Source organism: Scleropages formosus, chromosome 24 (assembly GCF_900964775.1).
Source record: "Scleropages formosus chromosome 24, fSclFor1.1, whole genome shotgun sequence".
NCBI lineage: Eukaryota > Metazoa > Chordata > Actinopteri > Osteoglossiformes > Osteoglossidae > Scleropages > Scleropages formosus.
The window spans coordinates 1,687,696-1,714,989 of NC_041829.1; the positions used below are offsets into that span (position 1 = coordinate 1,687,696).

At 43.3% G+C, this 27,294-nt stretch overlaps 2 protein-coding genes across 3 annotated transcripts in view; both read left to right on the forward strand.

Moving 5' to 3' along the window:
* Positions 1 to 3,777, forward strand: part of LOC108936546 (ras-related protein Rap-1b) — a 46,701-nt gene extending 42,924 nt beyond the window's left edge. For both annotated transcript variants that reach the window (XM_018755968.2, XM_018755969.2), the window contains exons 7-8: positions 1,926 to 2,041; positions 2,300 to 3,777. In XM_018755968.2, coding sequence (XP_018611484.1) covers positions 1,926 to 2,012 — 87 coding nt within the window. In that variant the 3' untranslated portion in view covers positions 2,013 to 2,041; positions 2,300 to 3,777. The remainder of the gene's footprint in view (positions 1 to 1,925; positions 2,042 to 2,299) is intronic.
* A 1,883-nt stretch (positions 3,778 to 5,660) lies between these two features.
* Positions 5,661 to 20,042, forward strand: nup107 (nucleoporin 107). Its single transcript, XM_018755636.2, has 28 exons — positions 5,661 to 5,970; positions 6,892 to 6,980; positions 8,146 to 8,238; positions 9,285 to 9,394; positions 9,629 to 9,758; positions 10,800 to 10,903; positions 11,478 to 11,605; positions 12,024 to 12,069; positions 12,375 to 12,446; positions 12,755 to 12,843; positions 12,950 to 13,028; positions 13,181 to 13,294; positions 13,375 to 13,465; positions 13,632 to 13,711; positions 14,253 to 14,312; positions 14,469 to 14,614; positions 14,817 to 14,865; positions 14,947 to 15,016; positions 15,354 to 15,469; positions 15,642 to 15,680; positions 15,774 to 15,924; positions 16,316 to 16,428; positions 16,586 to 16,688; positions 17,024 to 17,184; positions 17,905 to 18,030; positions 18,186 to 18,299; positions 18,512 to 18,679; positions 19,828 to 20,042. Exons 1-28 carry the CDS (start codon positions 5,963 to 5,965, stop codon positions 19,933 to 19,935), a joined length of 2,757 nt encoding a protein of 918 aa, XP_018611152.2. The 5' UTR covers positions 5,661 to 5,962; the 3' UTR covers positions 19,936 to 20,042.
* The last annotated feature ends 7,252 nt before the right edge of the window (positions 20,043 to 27,294 follow it).

A 27,294-nucleotide genomic window follows, 5' to 3' on the forward strand; every position in this document is an offset into this window, starting at 1 on the left:
AATGGATCTTAGGCATGTTCCATTGCGACATGAAGGTTTTACATTTAAATCCAACTTCTTGCTTTAGTTCTCTTAAGGTATTGACTCAGTTGATAAATTGAGAATACCTTGCTGTATAAGTGGGTAAATTGCTGTAAGTAGTGTATTGCATAAACCTAACCCTTGGATAAAGATGTCAGCTAAGTAAAGGATGACACATACTTCCTATGTAGGTATATGTACATTCAGGGGCTTGTTCATTTAGCAGGCAGATTGCTCAAATCAGAGGATGTCAACATTCCAGGATTCATAATTATGAGATCAGTGCCTCGTTGGCAGAAGAGCTGAAGTACAAGAAACTGTCTGCCCTGGAGAGCTAGAGTAAAAGAGCTTATTTCCCAGGCCCTGGGTTGAGTGTCCTCCTTTTGTCTCCGGCTGCGGCCCACTGTCAGCGAGCTTTGCCTGAGCCACGCTGAGCTTGCGTCACGCTCCAGTGATCCTGAGGGCCTGCTATTGTCTGGACAAGGTCCGGGCCTCACGAAGGTTGCTATTGTCAGGCGGTGATGTCCCTTTATCTGGCCTGACTCACTCCCAGCACTGCACAGAGGCTGTCTGTTGTTGAAAGGCTACCCACCCAAGCTGCTGGATGTAGGGGAGGCTTATGTAAGAGTCAGCCCAGGCAGAATGGAACTGCTTACAAAAGGGTTCTCTTCGGTTCAGCCGTAAGCACCCCCCCATCCTCTAAAAGCATCAACGCACACTGTGTTCTTCAGCAGATCTACAAATTAAGGAGGTGGAGTTTGAGTGTGCCTCTGAGGACAGGGGGGTAATGGGCAGGTGCTTATTCCATCTCTAAATTGTTGCCTTTTAATAGGAGGCTCATGGTGTCTCATTATTGGTCCACTTCATTCAACTGAGTAGTGTGGAACTTATTAAATAAGTTGCAAAGGGTCCATGGTCTTCCTGGAGGGTCGGTGTTCAGTAGATCAGTTATGCTCATACATTTCAGTATTGAAACTAAAATGGTTGCATACATTTAATCTTCTGAATTGGGAAGAATCTTCTAAATCTTCAGCTCTATTCTATTGCACAGGATTACTTAGTTTAATGAGTCTCAACCATGTGGTTTCCAACACATTATGATTTCAGACCATCAGCCCAAGTTAGCTTCCAGTTCTACAAGTCTAGGTAATGTTAAAGCCAGTTTTAAATACATTGCAATGCAGCCAGTAGGCAAATTGGTACTTGGCCAACATGAAAAGCTTCTGTGATAGTGGGTGGTAGATGGACCTGGAAAAAAAATACTCCCTTATCCACAAACACTGGTGTATGTAGCCACATAAAGTGACACTGAGCTGTTGCCTTTGCTTATGATGAAGGCCTTTTACTTCCAGCCACTTGATTGTCTCGAATGCACATTTTCCCATTCATTCAGCAATAGCAAGGATAATTGTCTTGTTTCACAACATGGTGTCCCTGAGGGTTTGTTCTCCTGGTTGTGCTTGACTTAAGTAAAGGAATTTTTTTTTTTTAAAAAAAATGTGAATATTTTTCCCTGCAGTGTCATATGGATTAAAATGCAAGACTGCGACCAGCCTTTTTGCAAATATGTTTGTGTGGACTTTATACATTACTGTTGAGCTTGTTGTTCTGTGGATGTTGTGGCAGACAGTATTTATCCTTTTTCAAGCCTGAGGGCATGTGACCTTAAACTGAAGCATATCTGTATTTTTGTGGGAGCTGCTTACATTTTGCAGACTAATGATACACTATTACAGCAATGCTTCACAAAATGTTTAGCACCTGCTGACAGTGCTTGTTGAGATGATCCTTTTTGTGCTGCATACTTCCTGAATTTGGATGTGTGAGACCTGTACATCATTAAGGCAAAATGAAGGCATGGAAAATGTTAATTTCACTCTGCTCTGTTTTTATTATTCTTGTAGATCTTCTATGACCTGGTCCGGCAAATCAACAGAAAAACCCCAGTTCAGGGCAAAGCACGCAGAAAGTCCACTTGCCAGCTGCTCTAATAGTCACCTGTACTGTTGTTCTGAGCCAGGTGGGTGTGTGGAGTGGGGTGGGGGGTCATGGGCAGGTAGTAGCAGTCTTTTCTTTCTTCTTTCCCCCCCTGGTCTCAGGTTTGTTCATTGACCATGGTCTCTTCTCACTCAAGATGTCATTCTGTTGGTTTTCACTGGACGGTCTCTCCCATTTTATGTACTCATTTTCCTCTGGTGGACAGTACCAAGTCATCGTAGATCATTCTGTGACTGACCTCAGCATGAATGCTTGACTTCTTTCTTTTCCTTCTCTGTAGGTCTGATCATCTGCTGTCCTCTCCAGCAGTGCCAGCATTCCAACTTTACTAAATATAACATCGGATGGACTTTTCCTTTGTGGTGATGCCCTTTAACAGAAGAAAACCACCAACCAAATTCAAAGCTACTACGTCCATTTTTTTGCACACAGATAACTGTAATCACCCTACAGAGTCGCAAAAGAGATTTTTTTTTTTTTTTTTCCCCCCCCCTCATCTTTTAACCATATGCAACAGAAAAACATCCACAGCCTACACACAGTATTATTACTAATGGAGAATTATTTCTTCACCACTATTGTAAATTTAAGAAACTGTAGTCTAACAACTGTGTGGGTTGCCACGCATTTGCCGTGGTAACTGCAGCAATGTAATATTTAAAAACACCACTATTTTAGCAAAGATAGAGGTCCAAAGAGCGCCTATATAGCCTATTTCATACGACTAACTTTGCTCCTTTGGTATTTTGTATGTGCATTTCCCTTTTTTCTTTTCCCTGTGGGTTTTTTTTTACTTTTTGATTTCACGCCAAGATGCTATAATGCAACAGCAGTTGATTTTATTGTAAGATAGCAATTAAAATGATCTAAGAAAAATATTCTGTTACTGTTATATTGTCTTTAGCCTAAGATGTTGCCTTCGAATGTTTTTCTTTCAGGAGAGCCCAGCTGAAGTCAGATCATCCTTTTGTTTTTTTTTTTTTCTTTTGTTTACAGAAATGTTTTTACAGTGGGGTTTACAACAGAGATTCTATCTGGGGGGATGTGGCAGTTTACGTGAGACCAAAACTCTGAGGGTGTTCAAACAAATAACTGACACCCCCCATTGCTATCTTGACCATTTCTATCTTCCAGTTCAGACTTTGAGGTTAAATCAACTGCCACGTCCACCTTATTAGAATCCCTGAACTACAACACGGAGTATATATATTTTAAAACAAGAGTTTTTAATAAGAAAAATAAAAAATACCATTTATTTCACTTTCCATTTTTTTAGCCACTGTAGATTTATATCCCCCCCCAATTGCCTGCTAGCAAACCTGTAATTTCAAGGCCTAAACCAAATACCTGGGTCCAGTAAACACAATTGCCTGTTCGTGACCATTTCTTTAATATTTGGGTTGAGATGCTTGTTGGTGGATGATTGTTTTTGGGTTTGCCAGTAGAGAATGTTAACTTTATTTTTTAAAAAGTTACTTGTTGTTGGGGAGAGGAAGTTTCAAGATTTTCTTTTTTGGTTTTGACTACTCAGTAATTTAAAAGAATGCCTTGTTGCTTTATATGCATTGAAACAAAAAAGGAAAAAAATTCTTGGATGTAAAGTCATGTGTTAATGTCCCATTGCAGAGCCACATGATTTGAAAAGCAACATCTGCTTTTCTGAGGTGGCCAAATGTAAACTTAAAAAGCCTTAATTAAAAGTGGTGCAATTTTGTATAACCAAGCATCTGTAGTTCAATAAATTGGATTGCCATGCAAGGGCTCTCAGTGAAGCCATCCTGTGGCTTGAATGTTTGGCGTGTTTCGCTGCTTTATTCGCTATAGTTTTCTTGTTTTGTGGGTGAAAAAAGAATAGCAACATCACCCAACTCTGAGGCAAAACTGTTCTGTTTCAGTGTTTAAAAATCAACCAATGAAAAGGAATATGAAATGTTAATGTAAAACAGGTCATAACGGATTCCTCCAATGGTCAGTACTATGTCTGTTTTGAACTACTCAATCTTAAAAGGATTATCTCCATATTTTTACTCAAAATGAGTGTGTGTTGAATGAGAGGGGGAGCTCATCTGAGATGTCCAAATTGGGTATCTATCCATTTGTCCTTTGCAGTCCAGTGGAAGGTAACTTGCCAAAATGGAACTTGTGACTGCGTGTTGGCCGCCAGATATGCTTTGGCATGACTGTGTGGAAGTGTGAAGCCCCCTGTGACAGCCCATTACCCTGATCTTGTTCCCTGGAGAACGTATACATACACTGTCTGAAATCGCTTGTCCCAAGGGGGGTCACAGAAAAATGGATCCTAACACAGAGCCAGGGGGTGGGGGGAGGTGGATACATATGCCAGCTCGTCACAAGGCACCCCAAGCAGGACTCGAACCCCAGACCCACCAGAGAGCAGGACCAGGCCAAGCCCACTGCGCCCCCACTCCCTACAGAACAGAACCATGCTAATATGCCTGATGGGAGGAGCACTCATACCTTAGCAGGAGTAATGGCTGGGCCCCATGCTGCAGGAGCTTGCTGAAAGGTACCACTTGGATAACAGTGGGGAAACGGTAGAAAATAAGAGAACTAAGACCAGGTGAAGCAATGAGGGGAAAGGCCAAATTTGCATGACCGAGTGTTGAAGGGAAGATCTACAAGTTTTGTTTGGGTCAGGGAAGCACAGCAGCTAACAAAATGCATGCAGATAGCACATCTGCAAGTGGCTCCCCCGAAGGAACCTGGACAGGCAGAATACCCCCCACCCACCCCTCCTGCCAGCACTGGGGTGTGACCCCCCCCATTGGTTGGAGCACCGCTGTCAGCAACATGATATCCTGAAATAGCCTTGACTACAGAGGAGCCGGAAAAATGGAAGATTGATATAGGACTTCCTCCCTCTGAGCCCAGGAAACAGGAAAACGTTCCGTTTATAGTTCTGTATATCTTCAAGTATTCATTTACAGAATGTCTTGGCTTCTAGCAAAACATCTTTAAATAGTGAGATATGTTGAAAAATGACATTTTTGACATTAAGCATTACTACAAATGTGAGCTGTAATTTGCATTTGTTCATTTAGCAGGCACTTTTCTCCGTACATCAGAGGGTAAAAATAGCGCATTGCATCAACAGAAGGATTTGATCTGTAAAATGCTTTTCCAAGTTTTTCAAACTGATTAATCACATAAAATAAAGGCGCAAATGTGTATTTGCAGTTAAATTCTACATCTTGGATGTTTTATATATGTGATCACCTTGAAAACAGGTCATTCTGCCAGGGGATGTCAATCACATGAACTGTATTCCATCAAAAATTTGAATATAACTTATGCAGCTAGTTCATATTTGGTAAATAATTAGGGGAGAAAAGTGAGTTCAGAGAGGACACAAAGGCGGTTCTAGTTTTTTACTTTTAAAACTAAAACAATGAAAGCTGCCCATATTAACTAGGTTTTGATAAACGAATACGTTTGACAAACAGAGAAAACCTCAAAACAAGATGCACCAAAATGGATAAATAATTTAAGTGTCTTGTTTCAAGTCTCACCACTCAAGACTCACCACATGCTGTATTATCTTTCTTTGTGCTAGAGGGCGCTACCTGCTGTGAAAAAGACTTCGACGTGACCTCTGCGTCACGCCTTTACGTCAGAGGTCGTGCATCTGACTGCGCTTAGATGTAATCGATCGTGCTCAAATAATATTTCTAGAGGTTTATTTTGAAAGCCAGTCTTACATTTTCATTTTTTTTTGTTTTCAAATTAAACTGGACCGATGTGCTAAAACACGAGCGGTAGATGACTACGAATACAAGCCCACAATGGTCTTGTAAAAGTTTGCATCTAGGTGCTCGGCGCTCGACTGCGGTGCCTGGCGAGCGGGAACGAGAAGTCTAGAAGAGGAGCCCGAGCTGGAGCTCGCTGTATGCTGTCGCTACCAGAGTGAAGAAGCGGCGGAGATATGGAGTGGTAACGATCTGCACTGACCGACACCTCTCCCCCTCCTCACTGTAAACTTTGAACTGATGGTTAGGGAACTCTTTTCGAAATTTCAATCATGTAATTGTAAAGGGAATCGGTATTGGTAAACAATCAGTTGTTGGAACGTGGTGCTGCTGGTGGCAGCCGAGCGAGATGCACGTTACGTACGATCCGCGTGTCAAATGTTTTAAATCGTAGTTACACATGATGGATGGACTTGCACTTGGTCACGTCCTCATCTGGCAATATAATAAATAATGTAACCTGATAATGAAACATGATGATTTTTGGTCACTGTAGTCTCTGTCCATAACACAAACGTACGCCATCATCAGTCGATTGCTTTCTTGAACTATCTCTAGTTTGGACCGGTATTAACATGTACGTACATGCATGTATCCACATATAGGTACACAATTTTTTACATTTATTTATTTAGCAGACGGTTTCCGCAGCGACTTCCAATCATGAACTCTATTACCAGCTCACACACCATTCACCAAGGTGACTTACACTGCTAGGTACACTGCTTACAGTGGCCGGGTCACTCATCCATACATCAGTGACTCTCTCTGTCACTCACACACTAGGGGGAACCTGAACAGCATGTCTTTGGACTGTGCGAGGAAACCCACACAGACACGGGGAGAACATGCAACTCCACACAGACTGAGCAGGGATCGAACCCATGTCCTCTTGCACCTCCCAGGTGCTGTGAGACAGCAGCACTACTCACTGTGCCACCACCTGTGTATATATGAAGTAATATATCTCAAAAAGAACTTGGGTGGTGCAGTTTCACAGTGTAAATGGTGTATGAAGTAGCGCTCTGGCTCTGCTCACTGAGACAGCAGGGCATGTGTTTTGTTTGGTTTGTTTTTCTCTGAACGTTTCTTCTGTCTTTACCAGGGCTCAGAATGTGTTGATGTCCCCAGTGGTGCGGGACGCAGAGGTCACCAGGGCAGCACGCAGAAAAAGCTCCCACAAAAAGGTTGCGTGTATCCTTACAAATGGAGGAAAGTTTGTATTTTGATTGGAAACTGAAAGTGATCAGATGCTGACGAGCATGTTTATGTAGGGAATTGGCTTCTTTCTCATGGCCAGTTGTGTTGCAGATGAGACATGTTTATTTTTGGTACTTTCATGCTGTGATCTGTAATCATGTTTCCGTTACACTGCAACTTGCTCACTCTATCGTTTCATTCAGTTAATTTATTTTTATAGAGTGCTCTTCTCACGCAGTGACACAGAGCACTTGAACACAGGCATAAAGCAAAAAAACATACAGACAACAAAACAAGGAAGGCGTTTAACTACAGACTAGCATGATACATTATCAATGCTTTTATAAAGCTATAGATATGCCTATTGGCTGAGAAAGAAAGGAAGAAAAAACTCCTAAATGAAAGTTAAGGCTGAAAAAACCTCCAAGTGCCAATGGGTGCCCACCCCTCCTTGACATTCTAGATTAAATAAGACTTCTAACTCAGGTTACAGGTAACAATGCCATTGTTGCTGTATGGTAGCTTGATTTTCCCAGTTCAGCAAGGTACTTCTTGTCCGTCATGGCGGCATTCTCCTGTGACACCTGAATTACAGGAGAAACACAGATATAAGTCTTACAACAAATGTTGAATGCAATATAGCATTATCTAATGTTTCTTGTAGAACCTAACATGAGAATAAATGGAGGGATGTCAGTAGTGTTGAGCTTTTGTAGATTGTGATGTAGTACTTGGAGTTGAGAAAAATTCAAGTCACGAACAGACTTCTGGTCACAATTGTGTTCATAAGTTGAAGCAAAATTGTGTATAATTCACATTATCATTTTCTGCAAGTTTTACTTCTCTCCCTTAGTGAGTATAGTGTGTCTGTTTCAAAGAATACCTTTTACATGCATAAAAGACTTTTTAAATGTTTAATATAGTATGTAACTTATTTTTGTAACTTTTTAAAGATTTCAAGCTGAAGTGGGTTTGTTTCCTTGTGCAGTGACATTTCTGGAGAAAAAGGTATTTTTTAGTGAGATATGGTCACAAATAAGAGATGTATTTGCAAAACAGTATATACCACAGTGCTGTACACATATCGATCCTCCCACATGACTTGCTGCTACATGATGTGAGGTGGTGTTACTGTTGTTAACCCCTAACTGAGTTCCAGTCCCCTCTCCACGGAATGACTCTCCTGGAGCTGCCATCACTCCGGAACGGCCCTTGATACGCCACACTCCTGGATCACTCTTTAAGCAGACATGTGAGTTGTCTTCCTCAGTCCTTTCTGGTTTTTCTCCCTGTTTCTGTTTGCTCAGAGGCCTCCCTTTCTCTTACTGTATCTTTGACAATTATTACTGAAGTCTTAATCCTGGATTTAAAGGTCCCCACAGCAGAGGAATCAGTGCTGGGAAGGGAATTCCACATTTTGGGCTAGGGCTGCCATTATCAATTATTAAAATGATTATCCTGAAAATTGAGTAAACAAACTTTTTATGATACATTTTATTACACAGCAATAGAAATTACAGAGGAGAGATTATAGATTCAGCATTTAACTTGCTTAAGTCATGGAGGGTGCCAAGAAGCCTGACCTCAGCCTTGTCAGTTTAGATGTGCAAAGTTTTGAGTTAACTAGGGTTTGATATAAGAATCCAGTATCAAAATCCTGAGACAGCTACTTCAGGGTAACATTTACTGTGGCTGTAGTTTTGAGTATCAGTATGACAGCTCAAGCTTTTATGTTTCAGTATGTGAACAAGAACATGTACACATTAAAAAGCATACAACCTGGTATTGAGGCTTGAGGGACACCAATTTCAGAAAGCAAATTATTGAGAGGAATATGGAAAGTGCGGAGTGTAAGATATAACTACTTAAGCATAATATCCAAAACTCCAGACATAGTTTCAAGATGGGGTAGTAAAATGTAATGATTGAGTGTCAAAAGCACACTGAGATCTAAGAAAAAAATAGAATAGAAAGTGAACCAGGATTGGTAGCAATCAGTAGATTTTATTAGTAACTTTTACGTTGTAATTTCTATACTATGTTGGTGTATGAAGCCAGATTGGAAAGGGTCAGAAAAGGGTTTTAAACCAGGTGATGACTGAACTTATCTCAACAGCACCTTATAAATTTTCACAAGGAAGGACCATTTCTTCAGGGAGTCTCTTTTGAGCATAGTTGTGACTGATGTTTTCAAGGCTTCTGTGAGAACATCAGTGTTCAAAGACATCCATGATTCTAGTTGTTCTGACAACAAAACAGTGAAACTTAACTAACACTTTCTTTTAAACAAACTTGCAGTCACCCCAAGGAGCGCAGTACGGAATCCAGATGTGTCAGCCATTTTGGGGACTGGGAGCAGGTCACCTCGCTTTGTGCATACTCCCCGCCTTCTGGGCAGCACCAGTATGGTGAGTTGTCAACTCCCCCACGGCAATGACTTCAGAGTTCAGTTTAAAGAGAACGCAGACTGTGAGCTGCATATAAAATGGCGTTCGACATGCTGCTGCTGTTTTACTGGCCCTCATAGTTAGAGTATCTGCCTGTAGAGTACAGTAAAGAATGAGGGATATTTTTGCAATTCAGTGTGTAGTTAGTGGGCCGGTTTCTATGATTCAGTGTCCTTTATATGTTTCCTGTTGTAGAACCTAGATGAAAGCAACTGGACCAGCAGCTTCTATCCATCCCCCATTTCAGGCTTGGGCGAAGCTTCATTCACAGATGACATCAACATGAGCGCTGTCATGATGAAAGAGGAAGACCCAGGAGAGGCTGGTCAGTGCGGGTACACACACTCAAACAATCATTGGCTTAAAATTGAGGAAACATGCATGTTGAGTTACACTTAGATACGCATGTTTACAAATGCTCTTGACCCTCATCAAAATAAAATACTTTATTAAGATACTTTATTGTCATTGTATACAATACAATGAAATTTTGTGTGGCAACCCTCAGAGCACAGCAGCAGAAAACATTTAAAGTAAGTAAGAATTAGATTAAATGTACATACTTGTGTGTGTATATATAATATATATATATATATATATATATATATATATATATATATATATATATATATATATATATTATATACACATACATACATACAGTCACTTTGAAGTCCTCAGTCCTTAGCAGCCTTGGGGGGTGGAATGTGGAGGAGTGATGGGTTGTATGTCTGCTCATAATCACACAGTAGGGTTTCCTAGCCAAAGTACAGTGTTTCGCCTATAGTCAAAAAATACACAAAAAGGGTATGTATAAAACACTGGATGCATTACTTGGTGGTCCCATGCACAAAAGTTCCAAAAGCACAAAGGTTCTTGCTTCTAGCTCCGATGTAGTGGAACAACTTCCCTTTCTCAGAGCTGCTGAATTTCTGTCCGCATTTAAAAGGGGTCTTAAAACTCACCTCTTCTAGACTCACTTCACCCATGATCTCTTAAGTTAATGGAATGTGTAAATATTCATGTACTATAACTTTGAAATCATACCTGTTAAACGACGGATAAACCATGCAGCTACTCCTGTAATGTAACATAAATGTTTGTTAGGAAGGTGATTAGGAATTGTCTATATTCGGATAAAGTTTGATGCGGCTTCAAGTGTGAACATTGGTTTAAATGGTGAAAAATAAGCTGTACTGTAGAATCACGCATCTTCATCTAAGTCTCTTTCTGCTAATGTAATGCACACATTGTATTTTCTTTGTGATATATGACACTTTGGAGAAAAGCACCTGCTAAACGAATACATGTAAAATTAAGAAACTGATTTCATGCTGACCTGTGCATGTGACTGCTGGCTTCACAGCTTCTGTCAGCCTCTTCCCAGAATTCTTGCACTCCTACCTCAGACACTCTTCGAGTGCCATCTTTGATCTGCTGGAGGAGTATGAGACCGTATGTCAAGACAAGGTACAGTCATAGACGTGTATGGCACAGTTACTATGCTGCTTTCATTGTGAAAGCTGTCAGCTACTACTGTAGGGAAGGCATATTGTTTGGACTCACATGGTATTTGTAATCTAGTGTGAAAGCTTTGTTGTAAACTACTGTATCCCTCTGTTGAAAGAGTCAAACTGCAAAAGGATTGTAGACTCATCAAATTAAACGCTATGTATTTGTAAAGAAATGCATTTTTCAGTAGGATTATTAGAAGCTATTGTTCTTGCTACCATTTTTACTGTATATAGGTCTGTCTGCCTATTGTAAACTTTAAAATGATCTTTGAAGACATTGATAACTTCTGACTATGTATTAAGAAATACCACACTGCATGATCAGCCTGCTGCAACTCAATTGTTGCAACATGGGTTTTGTTTGTTTGCTTGCTTGTTTGTTTGTTTGTTTTTGTTTTATTTTTGAAACAGTGAGACCTACGCTCACAGAGGTCTGTGACCTGTGCAGCTGCCTGCTCACAGCTCTCTATGGGCTACCTGTAGGGGGCTCCTCAGCAGTAAAGCTTGAGGGTTGTCTACACTGTTTTCAGGTGGGCACACTACAGAGGATTGTTCTCAGGGCTACGCCTGGGCAACAGAAGTTCTCTAAGACGGCCAGTGTGAGGTGGCTGTTGCAACAGGAGATGGTGACTTGGCGTCTTATTACTTCTCTGTACAGGTAATATGTGTGGTGTGTGTCCCTGTGGCTGACTTCAACACAAGTAGTTTTTTTATTATTAACTAAGAAATGCAGCTGTGCTGTGTTGGGATTGGTTAATGTACGGTGTTTTGGTGTATTATTTATCTTGGTGGTCATTATTACAAATTTAAACTCATGTCAAGTGTCCAGGGAGAATTCACTGTATGTTCAATGTCAGTATGAATGCTGATGGGTCAACAAGTAAAAGTAGTTTACTTCCTGGACTAGTTGTGGTTTTGGGACTGTTTTGGTGAATCACTGGCAGAAAGAAAGCAGGTCATGATTAATTTTGAGACCCCTTGATAGAGCAGTTTGTTGTAAGGTCTTGTCTGCAATTGAGGCAAACGCTGCCATGTAACCGTGACATGGATGCTTATGTCAGATCTATCTTCTCCAGGGATCGTATCCAATCTGCTCTGGAAGATGATATGATGGATGTAACTGTAAGTATATCCTCAGAGACTGCATGCTTTGTTACATTTCCAGGGATGTGGAGGTTCCGGCCTATTGTCATGTCCTTCCTGGGTTCTAATCCTTCTTCCTATTACAGAGATTTCAACAGTAAGCGGCTGATTGTGTCGGGCTGTTATTAGGTTATAACTAGCTTATGAATTGTTTTTGACGCTTTTTGGCTTTGGGGAGCAGCACATACTGTTACTGTGAGATGTACGTAAAAAGCAGTGCACTCTGTTACAGTGTGCGTGTGGGCATGCTGAAAGGTCATCTTTTGGACCTGTCTGCCTCATAGGTACCCAGTGAGAGTGAGAAACTGGTGATGGAGCAGCTGTTCCACAGAGATTCCCTAGTGCGTCAGAGTCAGGTAGAGCTGCCTCTTCTGATCATTGTTACCTGTTAAAATTGACATGAAACCCTATGACAAGCTACAGCTAGTCAGAAAAGTATGACAAAATCGGTGATGATTTATTTGATTTTTGTTTCTGAAATATGACCAAATTGTTCCTCCTGGGAAGCAGTCTTCTTACATCCTGTCATGTGACTCTACAGAAGACAAGGCACTAGGACTAACATTGGCTACATTTTACAGCATATACTGCTGTGATAGTGTGTATGTATTGTCTTTATATGAAAGTTTTATTCCTAAGTGGTGTGTGTTTAAATTTATTCAAGCTTGTTGTGGACTGGTTGGAGAGCATTTCAAAGGATGAAATAGGGGATTTCTCTGACAACATAGAGTTCTATGCTAAATCAGTTTACTGGTAAGGAGTTTTTCTTTCTTATGGGTCTCCTTTCTGAATTTTGTAGTTGTCAGGAGGTTCTGGAAAAATATTTACAATGCTAAAATACTTTAATTTTGTTCTGCAGGGAGAACACATTACACACCCTGAAACAAAGGAGAGTCACAACCCACACGGCTTTCAATCGGCCCCTGGTCACTGAGCTGGTGAGAGACACGGCTGTAGTGTCAAACTGTGCATGTGTGGTGGCCAAGTGTCCAAAGTCACTGTTGATGCGCTGCACAAGTCATTGCTGTAATTTTTGTGTGGCTTCCAGCACCACCTGGCTCATGCGTGACAACTGTGTCTGCATTTGCAGGACCCTGATGCACCTATTCGTCAGAAGCGTCCTCTGGCTGACCTGGATCAGGAAGATGATGCTCGACTGCTCAAGTACCTTTTCACCCTCGTGCGGGCAGGCATGACAGATGAGGTGAGCCCTGCTACACTGAACAGTCCAATTTGTCTATGTGATCATGTGTTGTTGTCGTTGGTGACCGCGTGTGTCTGTAGGCACAGCGGCTGTGCAAGCGCTGTGGACAGGCTTGGAGGGCGGCCACACTGGAAGGTTGGAAACTGTATCATGACCCCAACATAAATGGAGGTGAGCTGCAGTCACAGAATTAGATTTGTTTCAGGCAGTAAGCTGGTTGCTTTCTTGAATGATTTTTATTGCAGCTCGACTTTTTTAAGCAGCGCACTACCTAATGTTATGTTAAGGTACGTATATAGTGTAAGGTAACTGTTTCTTTGTGTTTGGGATTCCACAGGGGGTGCAGAGCTGCAGCCCGTTGAGGGAAACCCTCAGCGTTGTGTGTGGAAGGTGTGTTGCTGGAGGATGGCAGAAGAGGTGAGCTTCCCTCCCACCAGAGTAGCACTGGTTCTTGTATGTTGACATGCTTCCTGTTAGTTCCTGAGCTTCTGCCATAGTGGTAAACAGTGAATCAAGTGGTTCCCAATCCTGGTTCTGGTGAACCCCTGTATCTCCTGGGCTTTGGTGCAGATGGTGCACACTTTTTTTAGCATTGTTATTTCCACCTTTATCAATTAAATAACTGTATTCAGTTCTTTAGTTCAGTCCTGACAATGCTAACGCAAACTGTCAAATAAAGGGAGCAAAATTGCGCCTGCTGTAGTACCTACACCAGAACTGGTGTTCCTCAGTACAAAATTGTTTCAACATAAATGTGCTGCAAGCTAATGTAATTTGAACTGTGCATTTTGTGTGAAGCACTCAGCTCAGAGTGTGATTTTCCAGGTGGTACTGGGACTGTTTGCATGCGAGGATGATAACTTTTGGCCTCTTGACACAAATCCACCCTTCTCAGAATCGAGCTGTATTTTTTCTTTCTTTTCTTTTCTTATCTTTTCTTTCCTTCTCCTTCCTCCAGGAGCAGTTCAACAGATATGAGCGGGCCATTTACGCTACACTCAGTGGGAACCTGAAACAGGTATAGAACACAATTCTGACTCACAGTTGACCAGCTGCCCTACCATCGTGTATGCTCTGACAAATACAGGTCCCTTGGAAGCCGGCTGGCTGCTAACTACCTTAGCGTGGCTGTGGCCATACACGTTTAGTGACCTTGTTGCTGGTTCTTGCCCAGCTGCTGCCAGTGTGTGAGACATGGGAGGACACTGTGTGGGCCTACTTCCGTGTGCTGGTGGACACCCTGGTGGAGCAGGAGTTGCGCTCCTCTGGCATGGCCAGCGAAGAGCTGGAGGAGTTACCCCGGGAGTACCTTGAGGCAAAGTATGAGTACAACCCAGAGCAGGACAAGTCTGTAGGGAAATTGTCCACATTTGCAGATCCCATGACCTACTGCAAACAGTTTTCTTAAGTTTTTGTGTATGCAGTATATAGTAATAGATGATGTTACTACTGTCATTGTTGAACTCCTACTGGTAACCCTGCCTTAACGCTGTTTCCATTTTGTTGTGGTTGTTTTTGTCAGCTGGACACTAGAGAAGGTGTTTGAGGAGCTACAGGCCACTGAATCAAAGGTGAGAATTGGACTTGGGCCCAGTAGTAACTGCCGTTAATCATGCTGTTCATTATGCTCAGTGTTGGTTTGCCCTCCACAGAGAGTGCTGGCAGAGACCAGGGAGCATTACCATGTAATACAGAAGTTTGTCATCCTAGGAGACCTGGATGGTAGGCTCACTTTTCCCACATACTCCTTCCATGTGTCTTCCGGGTCACTTTCGCTTTAGAGTTGTCAGCTATTAGAGTGCAATTTCCTTCAGGATTAATAAAGCTTCTATTTACCCCTCTATTCCTATTTGCTGTTATACTGTATGTAATATAATATGGTAAAGTGAACAGCAGGGGTTTTTTTTCCCCACTGTAGGCACGTGTGGTCAGTGGTCAAACTGCTGTGGTCTACTCTAAGTGGCCCTAGATAGTGTAACCACTGACCAAACTATCAAAAACATGTTTCTTTTGCCAGGAAGAAATGATATAGGATGTTAAGTGCAATGTGTTATTGCAGGCCTACTCGATGAGTTCAGTGATTGGCTGAGTTCTGGTGTGCCCCTGCCCTCCCATCTGCTGCGCTTCATGACTCACCTGCTCTTGTTTTACCGCAGCCTGGGCATGCAGCTCAAGGTAGGTCCACAGTGCCACCACCATGCCAGTCAGCAGTCTTGGAAATGCTTTTTCAGTTGCTATTCACCATATTTTTCACTTTCCATTCAGTTGTCCTTTACTTTCAGAAGATTTTCTAGCATATTCATAGTTTCTTTCAAACACTTAAATGTTTCTTTTGTACATTTTCCAGGAGGAGGTTACTGTAGATGTTTTGAAGGCTTACCTCCAGGTACATCCTTTGAAAAACCTTTATATTGTTCTAGAAGTGGACAGTTGAGTTGTTTGGACCTAATAAAGTTGTGTGTGTGTGACTTTAAACTAGCTGCTGATCAGTGAGAAGCACACAGACCTCATCGCTTTCTATGTCAGCCACCTGCCTCAAGATATGGCAGTGTCCCAGTATGCACACTTCCTTGAATCTGTGACTGAGACGGAGCAGCGCAAGCATTGTCTGGAGCTTGCCCGGGAAGCAGGTGGGTGCAGAAAGAGCACAGGAGCGAAGAGACTGAAAAGAGGGAGGGGCCAGGAAGAAGCAGGGTTTAGAGAAAGAGGGGAACATGGGTTTGGAGAGTGGGAAACTAAGGGCATGTTGTGTTGATTGAAAGAGTAGAATTGAGATAAAGGAGAGACTGGTGTAGAATTGGGAAGAGGTGGGAACAAAGGAAGGATTCAGGAAGAAGAGGGGATGAGTTAATGAAGGTACAGGTGGAGAAAGTAAAGGAAAGCAATTCAGAAGGTGCCTGGCTGGACAGAGGGAAACTGGGAGGACCAGATGGGGACAAGGGAATGCCACTGAGGGAGGAGGGTGAGACTTGAGTACAGGAAGTGGAAGAAAGTTCAGCATGGACTTTGGTCAATTCCCAGGGCTGGATGTGGCTGCGGTCACCAAGACAGTTGTTGAAAACATCCGTGAAAGAGATGTGGAGGACTTTGCGCATCATGACCTCACCCCTGCTTTGGACACTGGTACCTCTGAGGTCAGGACAATACACATACACTTTTTTGAATCACACTGGCATAGTAATGGGGGGCTTTTGAGCTTCTAAGAGTAAGTTATTCCAGGACTTCACTGCACTTCAGCAATTGGTTTGAAATATCATGCCTGTTTGTCTGCTGCCGCCCCCCTATTCTCAGGAGGACCAGAGGAAAGTAGATGTGATCGACTGGCTAGTGTTTGACCCATCACAACGTGCCGAAGCCCTAAAGCAGAGTAATGCCATTATGAGGAGGTTTCTGGGTAAGCCGGGATCCCGAGATGGACTGACCTTTCATTTGCAGACTACGGGATGTCTTGGTTATTTGACCTTGTAATCCAGTACCACCTTCAGGTTTAAACCTTGAAAATTATATAACAATGTATTTACATCTGAATTTGCCTGGGAAGATAATTTTCAGCAGCCAGAACCATTCCAGGTAAGTACTGATATGTCAAGTTTGCTTTGTAATGACTCTGTGTCCCTTTTAGTCAGTAGGTGCAGTAGAGCTGAGGAAGAAGCACTTCCCCCTGCATTTATTTTGCTTGATTAGCAGCTCTGTGTCAGTCATCTGGACCTTCTCATCTCTGTCCAAAAGCCTCCAAGAAGCACGATGCAGCCAAAGAGGTGTTTGCCAGGGTGCCTGAAGATTCCATGCGGGAGATCTACAGGCAGTGGGAGGAACAGGGCGCAGACACACCTCTGCCAGCTGAGGATGAGAATGCCATCCGAGAGCACCTCTGTATCCGTGCCTACCTGGTGAGTGCCTCATGCTAGTGATGCTGATCCGCACAAATGCACAGAGTTCTGATTCACTGCCATTTTAATCTTAACTAGAAGGCCCGTATGGAATGAGTGATTTCAGGGTGTTTCTCAGAGTTGTGTATCGCTTTGGTGAAAAATGTGTAAGTGAATAAAGGTAAATGTAAATTTAAAAGCTTAGGAGAGTGAAGCTAGCTGGCCATTTGTGTAGGTTTTATGTGTGAATGTTAAAAAAGGAAGCTTAGGAAAATAAAGTTACATGTCAGACATGGACAAAACATTTAAATGCCTCTTTTGTTGCCTCTTTTGTCTTATGATCAAATTTGGCCAACAGATGAAGATTATGTAAGCTTCTGTAGCTGAGCATTTAGTGAAACAAATTATTTTTTTGCAAAGAATACAGTACATCTTTGGTCCCAGGCCCACATTCTGTGGCAGACATTTTTAACTATGTTCTGGGACAACTCAGGCTTTGTTTTGTTCTAGCTCAGTACTAAAGAACATTATTAAAGTTACTGTGTTTACTGAACCCATTTTGCCATCTTTTTTGAGTTCTTTCAAAAAAAGTGTGAAGGAATGAATCCTGTTCTTCTGTCTGAAAAGAGCAATCAGTCGCCAAGCCCTACAACATCCAATACCCTATATGCCACATTGACCTCCAGCCTGTATTATTGCATTCCAGCCTTCTGACTTAGCTGTGTAACTGTGTCCTTCCAGGAGGCCCATGAAGCCTTCAATGAGTGGTTCAAGAACATGAACTCACCCCCACAGAAGCCCACCCTCTCATCCCAGGCTAAGTTCACAGAGAAGGTAGCCCATGAGCTGAAGGAGAAGGAATACAAGGTAGGAAGTTCACTACTTTACCCACAGCAATGAAAATCTTCACCATAAACCTGGAATACTTTAGCATCTTGACCAGGACTGTATTTGCTGTTTTTGCAATGTCTGAGTTAGTTGCAGGAACTGTTCTGAGTGTTTCCCTAATCTTGGTTTTGTAGATAGAGTATGATAACTGGAAGAGCCGGCTGGAGGCTCTGACAGACGATGTTAAGGAGAGGATCTACAATGTACTGCTGTTTGTGGATGGGGGCTGGATGGTGGATGTCAGGGAGGTGAGCTGGGCCTACTTTTTGAGGAGTACCTTGTTGTGAGACAGGGAAACCCCTGATCTTCCCTACTCATGACTTTACCTCATGTGCAGGCAGTTGAGTGTCATTATATGTCTTCTTACCTATGCTGGTTTGAGTGAGTGTTGATGAAGGTAGCACTTGATTCTGCACATAGGGTCATGTCTTTCTGTGTTTTTGGCACTTTCTGCCTGTAGGATGGCGAGGAGGACCCTGAGCGCACCCACCAGATGGCAATGCTGCGCCGTCTTTGCCTTCCCATGATGTGCTTCCTACTGCACACTGTATTACACAGCACTGAGCAGTACCAGGAGAGCTTACAGCTGGCTGACATTGTTGCCTCTGACCAGCACCGCCTCTACCAGGTACACACACTTGCACAACTATGCACACTCTGCTTTGTACACACAAATCGACTAATGCCGCAGAACTGTATCCGTCATCTCCAATTTTAGGTCTTGCCTTTAGTGACAGACAGTGGTGAACTAAGGAACATTAGTCATTTGATTTGATGTTCAACTACACTAGAAAGCATATTGAGTCTCAAATGTACCATTCACCTTGGGGGGGAAAAGGGTCCATCTATTAATGAAATTGCTGCTAGCATCCCATTGGAAACCTCAAGCAGAGGACTAGATACAGGCAGTCCTCGATTTATGACATCTGTGACTTCCAACAACCAGGCCTTAAGATGGCTGTCCAATGAACCTTATTACTTTTGTGTCCCAGCATTTAGTCATAACATCTAACAACGACTGCTCCTTTGGCTCTGGGATAACATCTGCTGGCTATGCTACCACAAGGCACCCATGTTTTAAGGACTTGGTGTGGCAAACTCTCGATAGCATTTTATTTACAAAAACGTGCATTTTATCTGAAGAATGATTTCTTTGTTATTCCATTCAATTTTTTTTTTTTTATATAAAACAATGGCTGGCAAGTTTTCTGCTGGTGCAAGCAAAAAGTGGAAGACAAATTTAGAAATGAAAGTGAAAATACTGTAGTGTTTTTATATTTACATTCATTCATTTAGCAGACGCTTTTGTCCAACGCAACGTACATCTCAGCAAAAGTACAATTTATGCATTACGTTGAGAGAAGGAGACATAGCTGCAGACATGAGTCTCAAGCAAACCTAGTTTATTCCCTACCACTTGCTACACCGAGGTTCATCGTTCAAGTAGGTGCGTAAGGTGCATAAGACGCAGACAATATCGTATCATTGCATGTCATTGTGTATTAGTATTTTAACAAGAATACATGAAATTAGTGAAAAATGTAACAGTCTCACTGTATAACAGAATTCATGAGTTTGCAACTTGCATTAAAATCCATCAATGACCGTGGTGTCAGAACAGTACCCCGTCATGCGTCGAGGATCACCTGTATGCTGGGCAGTAGTGTCTGCCTTTGGGTCAGTATCCGCCCAAAATATCCAGATTTACAACTGGGGCTGGATTTGCAAATCCTGGATAAGAATGCAGAAACCAATGCTGAACCTTTTCTTGGTCAGGTTTTCTCTAAAGAAGAACTGCGCAAGTTCCTGATGAAGTTGAGGGAGTCATCCCTGCTCTTGCTGGACCAGGGCCTGGACCCCCTAGGCTATGAGATTCAACAATAGATTGTTCTGTGCAATAGCTCAATGCTTACTTTTCTCTTAACATTGTTCATATTTGCATCCAGTCAAGAAAATAGAGCTTACAGATTTTCTGTACCCAATAAATGATTGTTTTTTAATCTTTTTTGTTCCAACATATCTGATGTCTGTCATTGTTCTTTTCTTTCAGCAAATTTAAGGTTTTTCACGTATCTCTGCCTTTTGTGAGTTTTGGCAAAAAGTGCAAAACTAAATAAATTTTCTATGACATTGTACATTGTTTTTTTGTATTTATTATAGAGGGATGGCATGTGATATTTGGTCTATTACAGTAAAAGGCCATGACATTCTTCAAGTTTGAAGGAAAATTTTTCTTGCAGATGCCTGAATACTTTTTTTTTTTTTTTTTTTTCCTACAGGCAATGCTTTCAAGGGGATCTTTTGATTTGGCTCAGAGGTACCAGAGAGCCAAAAGGGCTGTGGCAAGATGTTATTGCTGAAGCAAAAGTTTAGGCACAGAAGGAGTCTGAAGAGTCAATGACAAAAAAGACTTTCAAATTACTTCAAAGCTATTCTGCAGAACTACAGAACCTCCACAGCTTAAGGTGTAATACTGTGTCAACTGTTATGCAAGGTCATAAGCAACACTTTGAGAAACTCCTCAATCTAGTGGACATGTCCTCCTTCCAGGAAGCAGTCTTAGACATTTCTGGTTGGTTAAATTCCATCACTGCTCCTGATGTCACTATAGTGGTATGAATCCTCTGTAGCAGTAAGACTGCAGGCGTTGATAGGATTTGGACAGAAATGTTGAAAGTACTAGACAATGTGGAGTCATCTGGGTCACATGCCTCTTCACTGTTGCCTGGATGGTGGGGTAGGTATCTCGGGATAAGCAAACTGGAGTGGTAATCCCAGTATTTACAAAAGGGGACCAGAACATGTGTACCAAACACAGTGTAAAGCTAATGTCAGGGTGATGTTCATCCATCCTTGTCGATGAGGATGTTGACATCTTTATTGATTGGGTGGCCAGGCTCTCTCCGTCTGAAGATGACCAAGTAGTCCACTTCGGGCATGGGAAGTCCTGTGACGCATCAGGCAGACGTGACGACACTTGATGATGTGCAACAGTGTGCTGTAGGATTAACTCAGTGGAATTTATTTGTAAGAGTGAGAAGATATATAGCTGCAGTGGTGTCTTCTTCAGCTGTTGACCTCTTTGCCTTTTTTCTTGACTATCTGGCATTAATGCAATGTGTGGTACATGAAGGTCTTATTATTATTAACCCGTGGGGAGGCTGGCAAGTTTCCAAACAAGATGACTGTTGATGGTGAAGCCAACTCCACATTTGAGACTCATTGCTGCTGCAGTAGCTCCAGAAGAATGAACAGCCAACTCCTCACTCAGACAGCTGGCCCGCATTCGCAATTTGAGTTTCGCTAAAGGCTGCAAAGTCAATGTTGTACCTTGCAAGCTCTCTAGGAACAAGCACTGATCTTTTCTCCGGTCTCTCTACTCTGAGGTTGTCCAGTAGCATGTGCACATTCTGTGTGCTAATGGTGACAGGCTTCACCCTACATTTTGTATTGGTTTGACTGCTTATGTGGGATCCCCACCAGCTGTGGTATGCTGGCCAGTGTAAGGTGTAGCAGGCAATGTTTAGGGCACCTTTTCTAGCCCCTTCCTCATGCTATGGAGATGAGCAGTGCAATCCTGAGTAGGGCTGCTTAGTTGCTTAGGAAGATGCTGAGCTCCACTGCTGCTTTGGTCAATGAAGTAACGACCCTTAAGCCTGAGCCGTCTGTGTGCAGGCCCCCGGCTACAGCTCCAAGTGTATCCACACTTGCTGCTTCATTGCCCGTGCATCGCCACAAGACTTGATAAGGAGGTGTCGAGACTTGCGCATGAGTTGGATTGAAGTGAGGGAAAGTTCTGCGATGTCAGCCTCACTCTCTCTTCCCAGTTCCCATCGGTATACAATGGCAAGCCAAAAGTCGAGATGGCTGGAGATAGGGCCAGGAGCAGTGGATTCTCACACACACACACATTTTCTGAACCGCTCGTCCCATACGGGGTCGCGGGGAACCGGAGCCTACCTGGCAACACAGGGCATACGGCCGGAGAGGGAGGGGAACACCCAGGATGGGACGCCAGTCCGTCGCAAGGCACCCCAAGCGCGACTCGAACCCCAGACCCACCGGAAAGCAGGACCCGGTCCAACCCACTGCACTACCACGCCCCCTCGCAGTGGATTCAATTCAATTCAATTCATTTTTATAAAGCACTCATCTCATGCAGTGACACAGAGCGCTGTAACACAGGCATAAGGCAATAAAAACAAATACATCAGATAAGGAACAAAGAAGACAGTTGACTAATGACCATCATAAAATAATACTTTTATAGAGCTATAAGTATGTCTACTGGCCACAGAGGAAAGGAACAAAAACTCCCAACTGAAAATCGAGGGAGAAAAAAACCTCTGGGGGTCCAAGGGCCAGTGGCTGCCCACCCCTCCTGGGCATTCTAGATTAAGTAACAATTCTAAGCCAGTTTACAAGTAATAATGATATTGTTGCTATATGGTATCTTGAATCTCCAGCTCAGCATGGAATGTCTCGTCCATCATTGCAATTGGTCATCATCTACAGTCAGCAGTGTCTTGTCGTGCTCTGAGCGTTCCACAGTGCTTGCTGTCACTGCCTTCCTGACCATTGAACCTGTGAGGTTTCCTCTGCTCAGTCTGCAAGATCCAGTTCTCATATGGATTGACAGAGAAGCCCTAACTCACCGAGGGTTTCAGGCCCATCGGCTACCTTCACCTGGTTTAGTCGCCAGTCAAAGTAGTTTCCGGGGTGTGGCTGCTGGCGCATGTTAACAGCTACTTGAAGCCACAGGTGTGAGCTGTGCGTCAGGTGGGGACCAAAGTGGGCAAGATACTCCTAAGAGTATGACTGTTCCCCTGTCCGAGGTACTACTCATCCCTGACACCCCATACTCACCAGGGGAGACTGCCCAATAACCAAGGCTCAGACTCAGGAGGAATAATGTGGATTTTTCTCCGTCATAGAACAGAGGACCAGCTTATATCTTTGGTGTAGCTGTTTGGGGGGACATGGGAATATGTTAATCCACTCTACATTGGTTTTGTGGATTTGGAAAAGGCATGTGTCCATGTCGTTTAGCATGAAATGGGAGGTATTGAAGGATTATGGCAATACTGAGTACCAGGGCCTTTGATGTTCGCTACCCAAACCCTGTCTGGGCGTTTATATGTTTGGTGTTAAGTTGAATCCCTATTATCTGGCTCTCTGACTCTACCAAGGTTTTGTTCCTTTTCCTCTCCTGTCTTTAATACTTATGGACAAAGACATCAAGGTGCAGCTGAGGTTTGGAAGGTGTCCATTTGGAGTGACTAGGTGTGGAATCTCTGCGGTTTCTAGATGCACTCAGGGTGCACTTGAGTGATTTGCTGCTAAGTATGAAACAGTTGGTATTAAAACTGGCACCTCCAAGTCTGAGGTCATGGTCCTCCACCAGAAAAGAGTGGGTTGCTCTCTCCAGGTGCGGGGGAACAAGTGGCTCTAGTGGAGGAATATGAATGTCTTGGGGTTGTGCTCAGAATAGATGGAATAATGGAATGAGAGACTGATAGGGAGATGGCGGAAGTATCAGCAGTTTTGTGAGCACTGTACTGCCCTGTGGTAGTGAAGTTTCAGATAAAGCTCTCGGAGCTCTCGGTTTACCTCAATCTACATCTCCATCCACACGTGTGGTGATGAACTTTGGGTAATAACTGCAAATATGAGACAATAGAGAAAAGTACCTGAAATAAGACTTTTCCATTGGATTGCTGGGCTCACTCTCCACAACAGGGTGAGGAGTTCAGTAATCCAGGAGAGCCTTGGAGAAGAGTCCATTAAGGTGGCTCAAGCATGTCATAGGAATGTCCTCTGGTTTGTTTCTGCTCCTGGTTTGCTCTTGCTGAACACATCCCACTGCAGGAAGACACCAGAGCAGACGCAGGACCTATTGGAGAGATTGTATCTCTTAATTGATGATCCTACAGGAGAAGCTGGAGACTTTATGAGGAAAGGAAAATTTGGACCTGACTGCTCAGCTTGTTAGCACTGTGCCCCTCACCAGGACAAGCAGAAGGAAAGTGAGTGATTGACTTTTTCCAGTGACACCTCACATGAAAGTCCACGTCTGGAGAGTTTAATATGTTTTATAGGACACAAGGCTAACTGACGTACCTTTTGTGGCTTCAGAAAAAAATGTACCTACTGTTAATTTTTGTATTTCAGTGAAAATTGTGATGATATCTAGTCTGTCATAAATGTCCATTTGTATTTGTTCTATCAAAACCTATTTTGAATGCTTATATTCTGTAAGGTTGTTCACCAATATACAAACTATACAACCCAGAATTTTTCTGCAAAACAAACATAACACAATCATATTGAGAGCCCTGGGTGACCATTTTGCTACAAATTAGTTACTTAATCGAGAGCATCCTCGCCAGCTCTATCACAGTGTGGTTTGGAAGCTGCACAGTACAGGACTGTAAGGCACTACAGCGAGTGGTGAAAGCTGCTCAAACCATCTCTGGAACGTCCTTACCATCACTGGAGAGCCTATACCAGGCCAGAAGCATCAGGAGAGCCATTAACATCATCAAGGACAACAGTCATCCCCAGCACAGCCTCTTCACACCCTTACCATCAGGCAGAAGCTACAGGAGTGTTAAAGCCAGAACTTCAAGGCTGAAAAACTGTTTTTACCCACAGGCCATCAGGCTTGTGAACGACACCTATCCAATGCCTCTCCACGCATCATGGCAGACACAGATTACCCTCTGAGCCTGAGAGGTGTCAACTACCCCCCATCCCTCCTACACACACATACACATTCACAACGCCAATAACATCAGAGACCACAGACTACCTCTGCATACCTTGCGCACACAAATACACACCCCCTTTCAACTGCGAATAGACCAATCTACCCCTGCAGGACTTTGCAGATGTACGACTTCCATGTTTACATTGTGCACTGCACACTTTATATACGTATATAACTTCATTTCTTGGATTTTTGCACTAATAGTAATTTTTGTAAATTTGTGATTTACGCTTTGTGTTTTTCTTTCCTTATGTCCTTAAATTTATGTCATAGGCTGCTGAGAGGATTCACAAAATTTCATTGTATGGTGTAACAAACTGTTTACTGTACACTTGACAATAAACTCTTGAATCTTTAATCTTGAATATACCTTCGTACATCTCCTGCAGAAGATAACAAAATAGTACCAAGACGAAGAATTGAAGGTTTAAAGATATTCTTCTCTCTGTCAGTTAACCTGTTTCCAAAATAATAAACACATTTAACCAAAATTTACTCTGCTTTAACTATTTACATTTATTCACTTAGTAGACGCTTTTCTCCAAAACGACTTACAATGGCTACTATGTAGTGTTACTAGCCCACACACCTAATTCACCAAGGTGACTTACACTGCTAGATACACTACTTACAATGGGTCACTCATCCATACATCAGTGGATCACACTCTCTCTGTGTCACTCACACACTATGGGTGAACCTGAACAGCATGTCTTCGGACTGTGGGAGGAAAGCCACGCAGACAACACGCAAATTCCGCACAGACTGAGCAGCGATCGAACCCACATTCTCCCGCACCACAGAGCTGCTGTGAGACAGCAGCGCTACTCACTGTGCCACCGTGCTGCCCATAATTAAATTCTTAATACAAATACGGAGACATATACATACAAACAAAAAGGGATATTATACAAATTACACAAATACATCAAACCACAACAAATACCAGGGGAACAAAAACAGATTCCACACAAAAAAAGTGTGATATGCATTACAGTAACTGGAGATCAAGCTAGTATTGATGTAGAGGTCTTTCTACCACTAAACTGAGTTTTATAGATAAGAAATTTTGCCAGTAAAACATGAAGATTAATGAAACAGTATTCTTTATTTCCCTTCCTACCATCCATCCATTCATCCATCTTCTGTCCCGCTTGTCCTAAAAGGGTCGCGGTGACAGCAGGGAGAGCAGAGAGGCCCAGCCGCCCCTATCCCCCGCAACTTCCTCCAGCTCAACCTGGGGAATCCCCAGCCGTTCCCAGGCCAACTGTGAGATATAATCCCTCCAGCGGGTCCTGGGCTGACCTCGGGGCCTCGTCCCAGTTGGCCGTGCCTGGTATACCTCCAAAGGGAGGTGTCCAGGGGGCATCCTTATCAGATGCCTGAACCACCTCAACTGGCTCCTCTCAATGTGAAGGAGTAGCGGCTCTACTCTGAGCTCCTTCCGGATGTCCGAACTCCTCACCCTGTCACGGAGAGTGAGTCCCAGCATCCTGTAGAGAAAACTCATTTCGGCCACTTATATTCGCAATCTTATTCTTTCAGTCATCACCCAGAGTTGATGACCATAGGTGAGGGTAGGGACGTAGATCGACCGGTAAATGGAGAGCTTCACCTTATGACTCAGCTCCCCCTTCACCACTACAGTCCGGTACAGCAACCGCATTACTGCTGCCGCTGCTCCCAGTCTGCAGCCGATCTCACGCTCCCTTCTTCCCTCACTCGTGAACAAGACCCCAAGATACTTGAACTCCTCCACCTGGTGCAAAAACTCTCCCCTTACCTGGAGGGGGCATACCATCCTTTTCCGTGAGAGAACCATGGACTCAGATTTTGAGGTGCTGATCCTTATCCCCACCGCTTCACACTCGGCTGCAAACTGTTCCAGTGCGTGCTGGAGGCAGCCATGTGACAGTGCCAAAAGGACAACATATATGCAAAAAGAGACGTCACCTTCCGACTCCCGCACAGAATGCCCTCCTGACTTCGACTGCGCCTTGATATCCTGTCCATGAAAACCACAAACAGGAGTGGAGACAAGGCACAACCTTGGCGGAGTCTAACACCCACACTGAACAGGCCTGACTTAATGCTGAGTATGCGGACACAGCTTTCGCTCCGTATGTACAAGGACCGAATGGCCCGCAGTACTGGCCCCGGTACCCCATACTCCCGAAGCACCTCCCACAGAATTTCCCAGGGAACACGGTCATAGGCCTTCTCCAAGTCCACAAAACACATGTAGACTGGATTAGCAAATTCCCATGCCCCTTCAATGCTCTGTGAGAGGGTAAAAAGCTGGTCCACTGTTCCACGGCCAGGGCGGAATCCACATTGTTCCTCTTCAATCTGAGGTTCAACTATCGGCCGGAGCCTCCTCTCCAGCACCCCGGCATAGACTTTCCTAGGGAGGCTGAGAAGTGTGATGCCCCGATAGTTAGCACACACTCTCCGGTCCCCTTTCTTAAAGATAG